The 15,355-nt window shown below is 42.0% G+C and overlaps 1 protein-coding gene across 1 annotated transcript in view; it reads left to right on the forward strand.

Annotated features, from left to right (window-relative positions):
• Nucleotides 1–13,006, forward strand: part of C7 (complement C7) — a 94,294-nt gene extending 81,288 nt beyond the window's left edge. The window contains exons 17-18 of the mRNA XM_049862925.1: nt 6,741–6,925; nt 9,406–13,006. Coding sequence (XP_049718882.1) covers nt 6,741–6,925; nt 9,406–9,578 — 358 coding nt within the window. The 3' untranslated portion in view covers nt 9,579–13,006. The remainder of the gene's footprint in view (nt 1–6,740; nt 6,926–9,405) is intronic.
• The last annotated feature ends 2,349 nt before the right edge of the window (nt 13,007–15,355 follow it).

Genomic DNA, 15,355 nt, shown 5'->3' on the forward strand with positions numbered 1-15,355 from the left:
AGGAATAGAAGGAAAATTCCTCAACATGATAAAGGGCATTTATACAAAGTTGACAGCCAACATCATCCTAAACGGAAACTGAAACTATTCCCATTGAGAACAGGAACCAGACAAGGACGCCGTTTATAACCACTCTTATTCAACATTGTGCTGGAGGTCCTAGTCAGAGCTATAAGGCTAAATAAAGAAATAAAGGGCATCTAAATTGGCAAAGAAGAAGTAAAAGTATCTCTGTTGCAGATGACATGATCTTATACACAGAAAAACCTAAAGAATCCTTAAGAAAACCACTGAAACTAATAGAAGAGTTCAGCCGAGTATCAGGGTACAAGCTAAACATACATAAATCAGTTGGATTCCTTTACATGAACAAAGAGAGCAATGAAGAGGAAGTCACCAAATCAATATCATTTACAATAGCCCCTAAGAAGATAAAGTGCTTAGGAATAAATCTTACCAGAGATGTAAAAGACCTATAGAAAGAAAACTACAAGACACTACTGCAAGAAACCGAGAGACCTACATAAATGGAAAAACATACCTTGCTCATGGATAGGAAGAATCAATGTTGTAAAAATGTCTATTCTGCCCAAAGCGATCTATAGATACAATGCAATCCCGATCCAAATACCAGCGACATTTTTTAATGAGATGGAGAAACAAATCACCAACTTCATGTGGAAGGGAAAAAGGTCCTGGATAAGTAAAGCATTACTGAAAAAGAAGAACAAAGTGGGAGGTCTCACACTACCTGATTCTAGAATCTATCACACCCCCACAGTAGTCAAAACAGCCTGGTATTGGTACAACAACAGATACATAGACCAATGGAACAGAATTGAGAATCCAGACATAAACCCGTCCACATATGAGCAACTGATATTCTACAAAGGCCCAAAGTCTGTTAAATGGGGAAAAGACAGTCTCTTTAACAAATGGTCCTGGCATAATTGGATATCCACCTGCAAAAAAATGGAACAAGACCCATACCTCATGCCATGTACAAAAACCAACTCAAAATGGATTAAAGACCTAAATATAAAACAATAAAGTTCATGGAAGAAAAAATAGGAACAACGCTAGGAGCTCTAATACGTGGCATAAACAGTATGCGGAACATTACTAGAAATGTACAAACACCAGAAGAGAAATTAGATACCTGGGACCTCCTAAAAGTCAAACACCTATGCTCATCCAAAGACTTCACCAAAAGAGTAAAAAGATTACCTACAGACTGGAAAAAGCTTTTTAGGTATGACATCTCCAATCAGCAGCTGATCTCTAAAATCTACGTTACTGCAAAAACTCAGCAACAAAAAGACAACCCAATTGAAAAAAGGACAAAGGATACGAACAGACACTTCACTAAAGAAGACATTCAGGTAACTAACAGATACATGAGGAAATGCTCACGATCATTAGCCATTAGAGAAATGCCAAATCAAAACTACAATGAGATTCCATCTCACTCCAACAAGGCTGGCATTAACCCAAAAAACACAAAATAATAAATGTTGGAGAGGCTGTGGAGAGACCAGAACACTTACACACTGCTGGTGGGAATGTAAAATGGCACAACCGCTTTGGAAATCAATTTGGTGCTTCTTTAAAAAGCTAGAAAAAGAAGTACCATCCAATCCAGCAATCCCACTCCTTGGAATATATCCTAGAAAAAGAAGAACCTTTACACGAACAGATATACACATAACCATGTTCATTGCAGCACTGTTTACAATAGCAAGAAGATGGAAGCAACGAAGGTGCCCATCAATGGATGAATGAATAAATAAATTATGGTGTATTCACACAATGGAATACTATGCGTCAATAAAGAGCCATGATGAATCTTTGAAACATTTCATAACATGGAGGTATCTGGAAGGCATTATGCTGAGTGAAATTAGTCAGTTGCAAAAGGACAAATATTGTATGAGACCACTATTACAAGAACTCAGGCAACAGTTTAAACAGAGAAGAAAATATTCTTGATGGTTAATGGGGGGAGGGAGAGAGGAAGGGAGAGGGGGATTCGCTAATTGGATAGTAGACAAGAACTAATATAGGTGAAGGGAAGGACAACACACAATATAGGACAGGTCAACACAACTGGACTAAACCAAAAGCAAAGAAGTTTCCTGAATAAACTGAACCCGTCGAAGGCCAGCACAGCAGGGGTGGGGTTTGGGGACCATAGTTTCAGGGGACATCTAGGTCAACTGGTATAATAAAAACTATTAAGAAAACATTCTGCATCCCATCTTGGAGAGTAGTGTCTGGGGTCTTAAACTCTAGCAAGTGGCCATCTAAGATGCAACAGTTGGTCTTAAGCTACATGGAGCAAATGAGAAAGAACACCAAACGCACAAGGTAAGTATGAGCCCAAGAGTCAGAATGGGCTACATAAATCAAAGACTACATCACTCTGAGACCAGAAGAGCTAGATGGTACCCAGCTACAAGCAATGACTGCTGTATAGGGAGCACGACGGAGAATCCCTGAAGGAGCAGGAGAGCAGTGGGATGCAGACCACAAATTCTAGTAAAAAGGCCAAACTTAATGGTCTGACTGAGACTAGAGGGACCCCAGAGGTCATGGTCCCCAGACCTCCTGTTAGCCCAAGACAGGAACCATTATAGAAGCCAACTCTTCAGACAGAAAATGTGGACAGAAAATGATACTGGCGAGGAGTGGGCTTCTTGGATCAAGTAGGCACATGATACTGTGTGGGCAGTTCCTGTCTAGAGGGGAGATGTAAAGGCCGAGGGGGACAGAAGCTGGCTGAATGGACACGAAAACACAAGGTGAAGAGAAGGAATGTGCTGTCTTATTAGGGGGAGAGCAACTAGGAGTATATAGCAAGGTATATATAAGGTTTTGTATGAGAGACTGACTTGATTTGTAAACTTTTACTTAAAGCACAATAAAAATAAAATAAAATACCTGCTGCAACAACGGGCTCAAACATAGCAAAGATTATGAGGCTAGCACAGGATTGGGCACCATTTTTTTTTTTTTGTATATAAGGTCACTGTGAGTCTGAGCCTACTCCATGGCACTTAACAACAACAAAAACAACCCAAGTTGAAATCAGTCTATTGTAGGAAGATATGGGAAGTAGTTACTGGATGTCTGTGTTTCAGTCTTAGTGAGAAACAGATGGCACAGTTAAATTAGTACAATAGGAGGTTTAGTAGGCAGATTATTTACAAATGTGCAGGCAGGGTAAAGGAAGCCTGAAGCCGCAGGACAGCAACTCTGGGCTAGTAACAGCTGTGCTGTATATCCAGAAGCCTGTTAGAGCAAGGAGGGGAGCATTTACGAAAACCCTGGAGACAGAGAGTGCTATGTGGACCTGGCAACTGAAGAGGAGCCGAGTCCCTCATTTTACAGACCTCAGAGGTTGAGACAGGAGAATAAACACCCTTCCTCTAATGTCCTCCTCATTGACCAAATCCAGCCAAAGCTAGGGAGAGGGCAAGGAGTCCATTGACATGGTCCATACATGTCAGCCTCTCAGGGTGGGCAGAGAGGGGTGGAGAGTGGATCTGGAGAGGCAAACGGAGATACCCGGCTCCTCCTGGACTTACTGATCACCTTCAATGTCAACAATTAAAACACTAATTTATCAATTATTTGACTTCCAATTATCATGGCTATTATGGGTAATGGTGATCAATCGTGGTGATACCCTATAATAAGTAACTTCTTGTGTGAAGGGGACTGTGACTAAATGGTGTAAACAGAAATGGTGGTCAGCTCAGGTTCATCTGAGGTAATATTTGGACTCTGCTGTTACTTTCTATCAATCACTGTTTATTTTGATTCACTTTTATCCTCTTTCTGATGTGTTTAATAGTTAATGTGTGGCCTGTTGTTTACAGAGATGGTGTGAGTTTTTTTTTTTTAATCATTTCTGTATATCATATCAAGCACTGATAACAAGAAGGCAGGGTCTTTCCACTGGTCTGAGTAGTTCTGTCTAAAGTTTAAATAAAGAGATTAAAAGACAAATACAAGGACTAATTTTGTTATGTAAACAACTTCAAGTTAATGTATCCCTTGGTCAAAGAAGAAAATGTTGTATGCCTTAGAGTCAATTCTGATTAATAACATCCCTATAGAACAGGGTAGAACTCCCCCGACAGGGTTTCCTAGGCTGTAATCTCTAAGGTAGAGCCCTGGTGGCACAGTGGTTAAGAGCTTGGCTTCTAACCAAAAGGTTGGCAGTTCGAATCCACCAGCCGCTCCTTGGAAACCCTATGGAGCAGTTCTACTCTGCCCTATGGGGTCACTATGAGTCGGAATTGACTTGACAGCAGTGAGTTAATATCGAAGGTCTTTAAGATCAGCAGGTCTTTTCTCCTGTAGGGCAGTTGGAGAGTTCAAACCATTGACCTTTCTGTTGAGTGCTTAACCATTATGCCACCAGGGCTCCTTAAGAAGAAGAAAATACCAGAGCTAAATAAAATATGGGCATGTAGACTCTTTCTACCCCTTTTAGTATAAAAAATGCTGTTGTCTAAGATTTCTGTACAGTAATGCCTTCTTTATCATCATTCACAAATGTGATTCTTTTTATCAGTGACACTTGTAAATAGCTGGATCTCACAGTCTGAGCACCAATGCTTAAGAAAAAAGTAACAAGTTTTATGGAAATATTCTCATTTTGTAAACACACATACTTTTATAAATACCTACCCACTGCTGTCGAGTCGATTCCGACTCATAGCGACCCTATAGGACAGAGTAGAACTGTCCCATAGAGTTTCCAAGGAGCACCTGGCGGATTTGTACTGCCAACCTCTTGGTTAGCGGCTGTAGCACTTAACCACTATGCCACCAGGGTTTATAAATAGCATTGAAAAATATAGTTTCATCTGTCCTGAACTATTTAGAGTCACACTTGTTGGACAATGTGTATTATGGGCACGGACCCTCAGGCTGCTGAATGCAATGAATTTCTCTTGCTTTTGATTGTGATCTCTTTGAGGGTTTGTTCTTTGTTGATTTTCTGTCCCCTTCCTTGTTGTCAGTCCACTCACTGTTGCTAACAGAACCTGCCTTCTCTTTTTATTTACTGTATGTCATCTGTTCTAGATGAAACTAGATCAAAATTAGATATCTAAGCTTTTAAAAATTGTGAGCAAACAAAGAGTATATATTGCTCATTTCGAATATCTGAGGGGACTGGGCCTAGGAACGAAGAGACTTAGTGTTTCCCTTCTGTCTTTTGCTGAGGGTGTTAACACTGGAGGCACTGAGCTCAGAGCCTTACTCTGAACTTCTCATTCTCAGCTTTTAAAAACGGAAATCTTGTAAATACAGGTAGCCCCCAATTTACAATGTATTTGAGTCACAACGAACAGCACTAAACGACCATCTCTTTTTTTTGTACATTTTATTGTTAGTAATATGTACTACATACAATGTTGCAGTGCATAATTTGCTGGTGTTATCATATTAACTATAAAAAGCATTCTACTGAGTGGATCATAACCAGCTATGGACAACATTTCAAAGAATGGGAATTCTAGAACACTTAATTGTGCTCCTGAGGAACCTGTACATAGACCAAGAGATAGTCGTTTGTGGTTTAAGATCAGGAAAGGTGTGTGTCTGGGTTGTATTCATTCACCATGCTTATTCAATCTGTTTGCCGAGCAAATAATCCAAGAAATTGGACTATATGAAGAAGAATATGGCATTAAGATTGGAGGGAGACTCACTAACAACCTGCGATATGAAGATGACACAATTTTGTTGCTGAAAGTGAAGAGGACTTGAAGTACTTACTGATGAAGATCAAAGACTATGGCTTTCAGTATGGATTATACCTCAACATAAAGAAAACAAAAATCCTCACAACTGGATCAATAAGCAACATCATGATAAATGGAGAAAAGATTAAAGTTGTCGAGGATTTCATTTTACTTGGACCCACAATCAGCACTCACGCAAGCAGCAGTTGAGAAATCAAACGATGTGTTGCATTGGGCGAACCTGCTGCAAAAGACCTCTTTCGAGTGTTAGAAAGCAAAGATGTCACTTTGAGGACTAAGGTGTGCCTGGCCCAAGCCGTGGTATTGTCAATCGCCTCATATGCATGAGAAAGCTGAACAAGGAATAGGGAAGACTGAAGAAGAGTTGGTGCTTTAAATTACGGTGTTGGGGAAGACTATTGACTATACCATGGACTGCCAGGAGAACAAACACATCTGTCTCGGAAGAAGTTCAGCCGGAATGCTCCTTAGAAGCAAGGATCGGGAGACTTTGTTCTCACATAAGTTGGACATTTTATCAGGAGGGACCAGTCCCTGGAGAAGGACATCATGCTTGGTAAAGTAGAGGGTCAGCAAAAAAGAAAAAAGGAAGATCCTCCACGAGACAGATTGATACAGGGGCTGCAACAGAGTCCATTGACTCAAGCACAACAATGATTTTGAGGATGGTGCAGGTCCGGGCAGTGTTTCATTTTGTTGTACGTGGGGTCGCTATGAGTCAGAACTGACTCGATGGCACCTAATGGTGATGACAACAACAACATCATATCTGTAAGTTTATATGTAATGTTTCCAACCCCTAAAGACAATGATCAGGTTTATAAAGATACTGATGATAAAAGGCAATAATAATGAAAACTAAAACTGATGTTAGAACCATTTAGGACTGAGTCGTTGGAATGGAGCCCCATTTGAAGTCAGGGACTACCTGTAATGTAATTTTTAAAAAATTCTTTTCAGATCCTCCTTGGACGTATGTGCTCAAGATGAGAGAAGTAAAAGAACCCTGTCTCTGACGGTTTGCAAGATGCATGTTCTTGCCTGTCGGGGTAGAAATTACACCCTTGCCGGCAGGGAGAGCTGTACTCTGCCTGCTGCAACCGAGAAAGCTTGTGGTGCGTGTTCACTATGGGAAAGCTGTGATGGTAAGAACGTTTTGTGTTTTAACTCTAAAAATGTTAAAGTAATAATACTGAGATTTGAAAAACTATTATTATTTCTAGTTTAGCAGTGTATCAAAGTAGATCCCAGAGGATCTACTGGTCTGAGAGTGACCTGTCCTTCCCCACTCCAGTCCCTGGGGAGGGTGCAGATCAGGTTCCTAAGAGGACAAGAACCGATCTCTGATGGCCTGAATGTCTTACCAAGCTTCTGTGATTCCTGTCCCACCACCATGATTCTTACTGTGTCCTTCTATTATCCATATTATGTGTGTACTCATTTTCCATTTTAAATAGACTTTTTAAGGAATATAACTTTATATTTTTAAAAGAAATTTTATGTCACTTCCTTAAAAGGAAGGCCAGTATTTCTTGCCGTAAATACTGTTGTTGTTAGGTGCATGAAGTCCTTTCAACTCACAGTGACCCTCTGTGACAGAGTGGAACTGCCCCATAAGGTTTTCTAGTCTGTGATCTTTATGGAATCAGATCACCAGACCTTTCTCCCAGGAGAGGCTGCGGTGGGTTGGAACTGCCAACCTTTCAGTTAGCAGCCAAGCACTTAACCACTGTGCCATAAACACTAGGTAAGTGCCATGAAACAAGAAGGGTTTTAGATTCTAGCCACATACTGCAGCTGGCAGAACTCTGAGTTTGAAGGATGCTTTTTCTTTGTGTTAAAGGGAGTTTAGCAAGTGTTAGAGGAGTGTTAAAAGCATACTAGCACCAAAGTGACACTTTCTCCAAGAGGTAATCAGGATTTGAAGAGAATAGAAAAAGAATTACTTTCTCATGTTGTGATTTAATATTTGCTAATGCTATGGCCAAGTAGCTCCTACAATGATCTCGAAGAAGGCATGGCACACCTCCCACTGTTCTGGCTATCCTGTGTCTCCTGGGGATTTCATTTTAAAATAAATGGAGAAATGCTCAGGTTTGTCATGCATAAACTCATTTAGTTTACTGCAACACGGTCATGGCACAGCACACAGGTAAGACCCCAAGACATAACATTTAGACATGGAGAATCAGGATAGGGTAAAGTTACGCCAGCGACTAAAGCCCAAATCTTCCTCAGCCTTCTGGCATTTACCTTTGATGAGTGGTCTCAGGAGGAAGGCTTGACCAGAAGTTCGTCTGTAGTGGCGGTTCCTCATAGCTGGGGTGGTGTGCAGTGTCTTTGGCAGGGCTTCTGGCAAAGTGTTAGCCTTTAGAGAGGGTCAGAGATTCGAGTGTGATCCTGCCTCTGCCTAGCTCTCATTCCAAGAACAAAGAGGTCGGGTTTTTGTGTGGTTTAGTCCCTCTGGTCTGGCATGATCAGAGTCCGGTGAGGGGAGGTTAGCTCCCATTGCAACAAGATAACTTGAGTCGTATGTTCATGATCAGGGATGCACACTGGGGTGTCTTAACATAGGTAAACTAAGGGCTATGCCATGCCATGTAACAGCCAAGCAGGTGTCTATAACCAGGTAGCTAAATGTAATATTAAAAAGAATCTGTGACAAAAAAGTTGTTTGTCAGTTTTAAATTGTTTATAAAAAAAATTGTTTATAGCTTAGCTTAAGTGCTCAAGTCACACATTACATGCACCTACCCAGCAGCTCCATGGGAGGAAGGAAGACCTGCTGATCTGTAGTACAGATTATGACGAAGAAAACTCTATGGGGCAATTCTAGTCTTCACATGGGTTGCTGTAAGTTGGGATCAACTCAACAGCACACAACAACAGTGAGACATTATAAGCAACTGTGGCAATATGAAAAGGAAAGGTCTGGATTGCTACAGCCAAGTCACTACCCTTGGTTTCCCTGTCTGTAAATTTGGGAGCTGGACTGTGTGGTCCTTAAGTTCTCTGCTAGCTCTTCAGACCCTCCCTCTCCTGGCCTGTATTCGCTGGCCCCCTTTCCCCTCACTCCTGTTGTGGTTTGCAGCACTGATGATGACATACATAACTCTAGCCACACCTGGGTCTCTTGGGTTTGGCAGTCGCCATAGTCATCTGGCTGACCTTGTTACTCTCCTTTTGGAGACATCTGGCTGGCGTATTCCAAATGTGTACCCCCACTCATTTCTGGTTTGCTTTTCTGGTGTGTGTAACCTTTTGCACTTTCATACCCTCTCTCTCAAAGCAAGTTTAACTATTTTCTTATCTCTCTCTCTCTGTCCTGGAAAGGGTCCCTGCGTGGCGTAAACAGTTTGCGCTTGACTGCTAACTGAAAGGCTAGCTATTTGAATCCACCCAGATGCACCACGGAAGAAAGCCCTGGTAATCTGCTTCCATAAAGATTTACATTCAAGAAAAAGCCTCAATTTCCTGGTCCTACTGCTTTTCCAGGGGTAGTTTATTATATTGCTAGAGGCGGGAGCTTCTGCAGCTCTTTAGTCACCAAACGGTTACTTTGGAGGTGGTGTGTTTCACTCCCACACCTCCACGATGTGCCATTAACCCTCTCGTATTTTTCCAGCTCAGCTGAGCAAATGTGTCTGCCGAGAAGCTTCGGAGTGCGAGGCAGAAGGGTTTAGCGTTTGTGTGGACGTGAACGGCCAGGAGCAGACGATGACGGAGTGTGAGGCTGGGGCGCTGAGGTGCCGGGGCCAGAGTGTCTCCATCACCAGCATCATGCCCTGCGCGGCGTAAACCCAGCAGGCTGCTTGTGGCCTTGCTCAGAAGCCAGCAGCCAGCTGTGGCCGGATTCAAGCATGCGCGTGACCTTTTACTTTCAGACAACCTTCCCAGCACAAGGTGCATTCTGCTGCTCAGCTTCCAGCCATGTGTGTAATAAGCACAGCTCTTTGCTCTCCCAAACCCGAATCCAGATACTCTTTTTTTTAAATTTTTTCTTTCTGTTTTTTAACGTCAGGACTCACCTTTGCATGAACTGTCTGTGTGTTCTTGGAAAAAATTGCTAACTTCTCTGGACTTTATTTTTTTTTTTTTTATCTGTGGAATTAGACAATTACAGTAGAGAAACCGGAATGTTCCATTCAGCCCTATGATTCTATTAAGTGTAATCGACCCAGCCCCTGGGCCAGAACACACTCTACAAATTGATTAGGAAAAAAAGAAAGAACACGATTGCCTGATTACAGGGGTTGGCTTCCCTGAATGAAACCACATTCAAAGCAGACATTGGATGAAAAAAGCCAGATGCCATGATTTCCGTCCATCCCAAGTAGTAATCTCACAATTCGCCTTATTGAATCAAGCACTGCATGGAGGGGTCGCAGGTCCTATTCTTGTCAGGAGACTGAAACACTTAACTGTCACGCTGTGGTAACGGTGCCATCTGCCTTCTGGTCTGAGAATAAATACCATTCAGTCTTTGGGGCTTTTCCTTTAATATGTGTCCAACATGAGACCTGTGGTTTGACCTTTTTTGTTTTTTGATGGAAGCATCAGTTCTTACCTAGCTACTGAGTGTGACTGCATATTTGAGAGGACAGTTTTCCCTAATTCAGATACACTCCTAGATTTTTCAGAGGATAACCAGGTAGGTTAGTATGAAGCGTTGGCCTTCTATTTATTCCTTATTCTTCTCTCATCAAAACAACAAAGCAACTGTGGGAGGTGAAATGAGTGGGTTTAAATGCAGTTTGAAATGTGCTGTTATATACAACTAATATCACTGTATTTTTCTTTTACTGATAAATACACTTTAGCAAAACTTCAGTTATAATGGCAGTGATTAAAAAACTCCTTGAAGATACTATTTTTTGGAATATTTTGGATTTTTCTTATGTTTCTGTTTAGAGATTCTTACCATGAGGAAGGGTTACTGTGCTCTTCCCTGAAGTCTTATGTCTGATCCAGGTTCAGCTTTTTTTTTTTTTAATCAAATTGTCCATGGAGAGAAGATTCAGATATAATATGTGAAAATTACAAAGACCCAGAGTCGAAACAGGTTTAAACTGAAGGAAAACTTCATAATATCAGACAAGGTTTAATTGAAGCCAATCGCGTTTGTCAGAGGTATTGTGGAACTAATTTATTCCCTGGGTAACCAGCCGGTTGTCATTGAGCTGAATTTGATCATTCTGACCCTACACGTTGCCGAGTGGAACTTCTCCACACAGGGTTGGATTAACCAGTAAACAAGGTATGCACGGGTTTACATTAAGCAAGGTATGCACGGGCTTACTTGTGTTTACTTACTAATCTGCAGTGAACAGGGAACAAGTTTTCACATGGGTTATCACCACATCTTTGAAAAACAGGTGAAATTGTGCACTACAGATAAATAAGTAGGCACAAGTAAGCCTGTGCATAACTTGCTTATTGGGTAATCTATCCCTGGCTCTAGAGTTTTCAAGACCATGATCTTTTCAAAGCAGATTGCCAGGTCTTTCTTCAGAAGGCACCTCTGAGTGGGTTTGAACTGCTAACCTTCTGGTTGGTAATTGAGCACTTAACCATTTGCACTTACCCTGGGGAGAGGGCTAGATTTAAAAATCCCAGGCCCAGATGCAGACCCTGAGACAAGAGATTTGAGAAAGCATTTTCAGCAGAATTAGAGAAGTAGAAGATTAATGCAATGATGCACTCGAACGTACCAATAATCATGAAGATGGCACAAGAATGGGCGACATTTTGTTCTGTTACACATAAGGTCACCATGAGTTAGAGCCGCCTCCACAGCAGCTAACGACAGCCAAGGGTTCCTAGTTGGTGGGGACGGAGAGAGCAGTGAATGTGGTTGTAGAGAAATCCTCTCTTGAAATACTAATTTGGGGGCTTTTTTCTTCTTTTCTGGACATTCTTGTACTCAAACTTTCCTTGAGTCAGAGGGAAACATTCCTGTTGTCTATTGGAGAATTAGGATTGTTTCAGCAGGTCTGCAGGAAGAAAGTATCTTCCAATTTAAAATTTTAGAAATGTTTAAAAACTTCCAAAATAAGTAAGCATTTTCTAAAGAGAAGGGTTTGAGAAAAGTTGAGGGTATGGCTTATGCCATGAAAATAGGCTGGACCAAGAATAGAGGGAATGTGAGATTTCCCCCACCTAACCTTCCTCTGGAAACCCTGGTGGCATAGCAGTTAAGAACTATGGCTGCTAACTAAAAGGTCAGCAGTTCAAATCCACCAGGCGCTCCTTGGAAACCCTATGGGGCAGTTCTACTCTGTCATTTAAAGTCGCTATGAGTCAGAATCTACTCGATGGCAACCTTCCTCTGGAGTCCCTAGGTGGTCCAAATGGTTAATGTGCTTGCCTGCTAACCAAAATGATGGTGGTTTGTGTCCACTTAGAGGTGTCTTAGAAGAAAGACCTGGCTACTTCTAAAAAATCAGCCATTGAAAACCTTATGGAGCACAGTCCTACTCTGACAAGCATGGGGTCTTCGTGACTCAGAATGGACTCCATGGCAGCTGGTACTGCCTCAGGCCAGGCGAGTGTCACGTGGGCTAGGATGGGACCCAGCCTTGGAGAAGAAGGCAAGAAGCAGTGCTGGGATTAAAGTCTGAAACAGACAAAAAGGAAGAAAAGGGAATTGGCTAGTGCATTAGCCATCATTTACTTCCGGGAGCTAGGTGGAAGGCAAGCCAGGTCCTGCAGACAATTGCTAACCATTTAAGTGGGACTGCAAGTCACTGGGTAGAGCAGCCACTTTGGCAGGGCTTCCAATTGCATTTTGGAGGATCTTCTTGTGATTCTGCACACATTTCCTAATAATTGATCAGCAGAAGTTCTGCTCATCAATGCCCTAAGATTTGGAGAGCCCCATCCAAGCTGCTCTGTGTTCAACCTCCCCATCCCCACCAACAGTCCAAGACACTGCGAATCCCGTTGAAGCAGAGGGAAGGTTATTGACGTTGAGGTGGGGCGTGGTGGAATGCAGAACGGCAAGCAGGACTATCTGACAAATGGCCCCTGGGACTCTCCTGAGTCACCTGGCAACTAGCCTGTTAACTGGCTTCCCCTCTCAGCTGGTGAGTCCATGCCCCATCTCAGCTTAACATGGGACTGTGGTTTCCCTGTCCAGTTACTGAGTAGCTGCCCAAGGCAACAGTTCTGGGCAGCTGGTTTTCCTATCATCCCCTGAAACAGCTAGCTGTTTTCCTATTAATATAGATGACTTTTCCTTTTGATTAAAATCAAGTATGTATACTATTCAGTATTATTGATTCCTATACTTTGTTCTCTATATTCTTCTGTTCCTACCTAAGTTTCTTATCCTCACATACTCTAGCACATATGCATCCATGTCTTAATTATCTAGTGCTGCTGTAACAGAAATACCACAAGAGGACGGCTTTAACAAAGAGAAATTTATTCTCTCACAGTCTAGTAGGCTAGAAGTCTGAATTCAGGGCCCAGCTCCAGGGGAAGTCTTTCTTTCTCTGTCAGCTCTGGAGGAAGGTCCTTGTCCTCAATCCTCCCCCAGTCAAAGAGCTTCTCAGTGCGGGGACCCTGGGTCCAAAGGACACGCTATGCTCCCAGTACTTCTTTATTGGTGGTATGAGGCCCCCTGTCTCTCTTTTATATCTCAAAAGAGATTGACTTAGGACACAATCTTGTAGATTGAGTCCTGCCTTATTAACATAAAAAAAAAAAAACTGCCTCTAATTCTGCCTCGTTAACATCACAGAGGTAGGATTTACAAGACGTAGGAAAATCACATCGGATGACAAAATGGTGGACAATCACTCAATAGTGGAAATCATGGCCTAGCTAAATTGAACATGCATTTTTGGGGGACACAGTTCAATCCATAACAATCCATCATAGGCATTTGAATTATTTGCGGGACCCGCATAATAGCTAGCAAAGGGATTCGTCAGAAGCTTGAAATAAACTAAGAGTCTGCATCCTTTGGGTACAGTTGAAATGGGTGTTAAGGTACATCCCCTGCTTCTCTTTCCCTCTTTTGAATGGGAGTGGGCGTAGAGGGGTAGACAGAGAGAGAGCGAGAGAGAGAGACAGACAGACAGACACAGAGACACAGAAACAGACAGAAACCATTCTTAGTCGGGTATTGGCAGAACAGAGCAGCCACATTAGTCCTCCTAGCTACCAGTCCCCTGGGATTTTTTTTGTCCTCAGCAAACCAGTTAAAGTGTAGTCAATACTTGTACCAGGAATGAAATGTTTCCCTTTCAGAACATTCAGCCAGAAAGCAATCGCGGTAGGAGGCAATTTCTGCTAATATCTGAGAAACCAGAGAGGTTTATGCATGCCTTTCAATTACTTTGGTCTTTCAGGCAGTTCACACATTTGGGGATAAGAAAGCTGATGGCATGATAGGAACCCCTGCTGTGGCAACCAAAGCACCTACAATTTGTCTTTTTATTTATTCCCCTCAGGCTCTAAAGGCAAGGCTTCAGACTTACACTCAGAGCATCAATCACTTAGGAAATTTGCCTTTTCAGCTAAGGGTTAACAAGACCCGATGGGAAGGCTGTCATTACTTCAGAAGAGGTGGGGTGGAAGTGGACAGGAGATGAAAGAACATTAAAGTGTTCTTTTTGATTCACAGGCTGAGGACAATTTCCTGTAAAAGGACAAACATGAAGAACCGCTCTGTTATCACTGTTATTCCCAGGCATTCCTAGGAGAGGGGACTTGTCCTGTGTTCCAGGAGAGGAGCCTTAGGTGCACGACAGATCAGTGATGTCCAAGACAGGGCGGCATTTCCTGGAAGCCTATATCATAAACAATGCCAATGTGGGCACTCATGAAATAAAAGTAAGCTGATCAATTCAGCTGGGAACACAGAGAAGTCAAAGGAATTTTCTGTAATAGTGAAATGGAATTTGCTCATCGAGGGAAAATTTTTCCTGACATTTTCAAGAGAAAGTGATTTACACAAAAGGCTCAGGATTAGCATATCACCAGACAACATAAAAACCAAACGTGCTTTATGACAGTGTCAAGGAACCACAACTGAGTTATGTCCAGAAACTCTGCACAGATCAGTGTGCACTGAGAACTCTTCAAGTCAGGTGTGATGGAAAACATGGGCAGGCTCATGCACTGGATGGCCCTAGAGAATTAAATAGCTTTGGTATGATGATCATGAGCCTTCTGGAGTATACTGAGTCTCAGAATAAACTAACGATTGTTCATTTAGTGTGAACATGGTGCACAGATTCTTTTTGTTACCAAATTTTATTAAAAAACTTTTTTTTTTGATTGCATGTGTTTTTAGTATTGGAATGGATGCTTGCTAATTGAGTGTGTTTAAAGTTTTGGTTGGTAATATACGGATTTTGAGAAATATGATCTGGTAATACAAGCCTCCATTAAGGCTAGTGGCATCCTAGTGCGACTGATCTGTGGTGTGACAATATAGCAGTAAAAACTAAGCAGAGAATTTATTGCAGATGCCTTTCCATTAGGTTACATGGGGAGCCTCTGGTTTTCCAGATATGACACAGAAAAACCAAAACAAATGCATCAGGGCTCCCTATCACACAGGA

This window comes from Elephas maximus, chromosome 2 (assembly GCF_024166365.1).
Source record: "Elephas maximus indicus isolate mEleMax1 chromosome 2, mEleMax1 primary haplotype, whole genome shotgun sequence".
NCBI classification, from domain to species: domain Eukaryota; kingdom Metazoa; phylum Chordata; class Mammalia; order Proboscidea; family Elephantidae; genus Elephas; species Elephas maximus.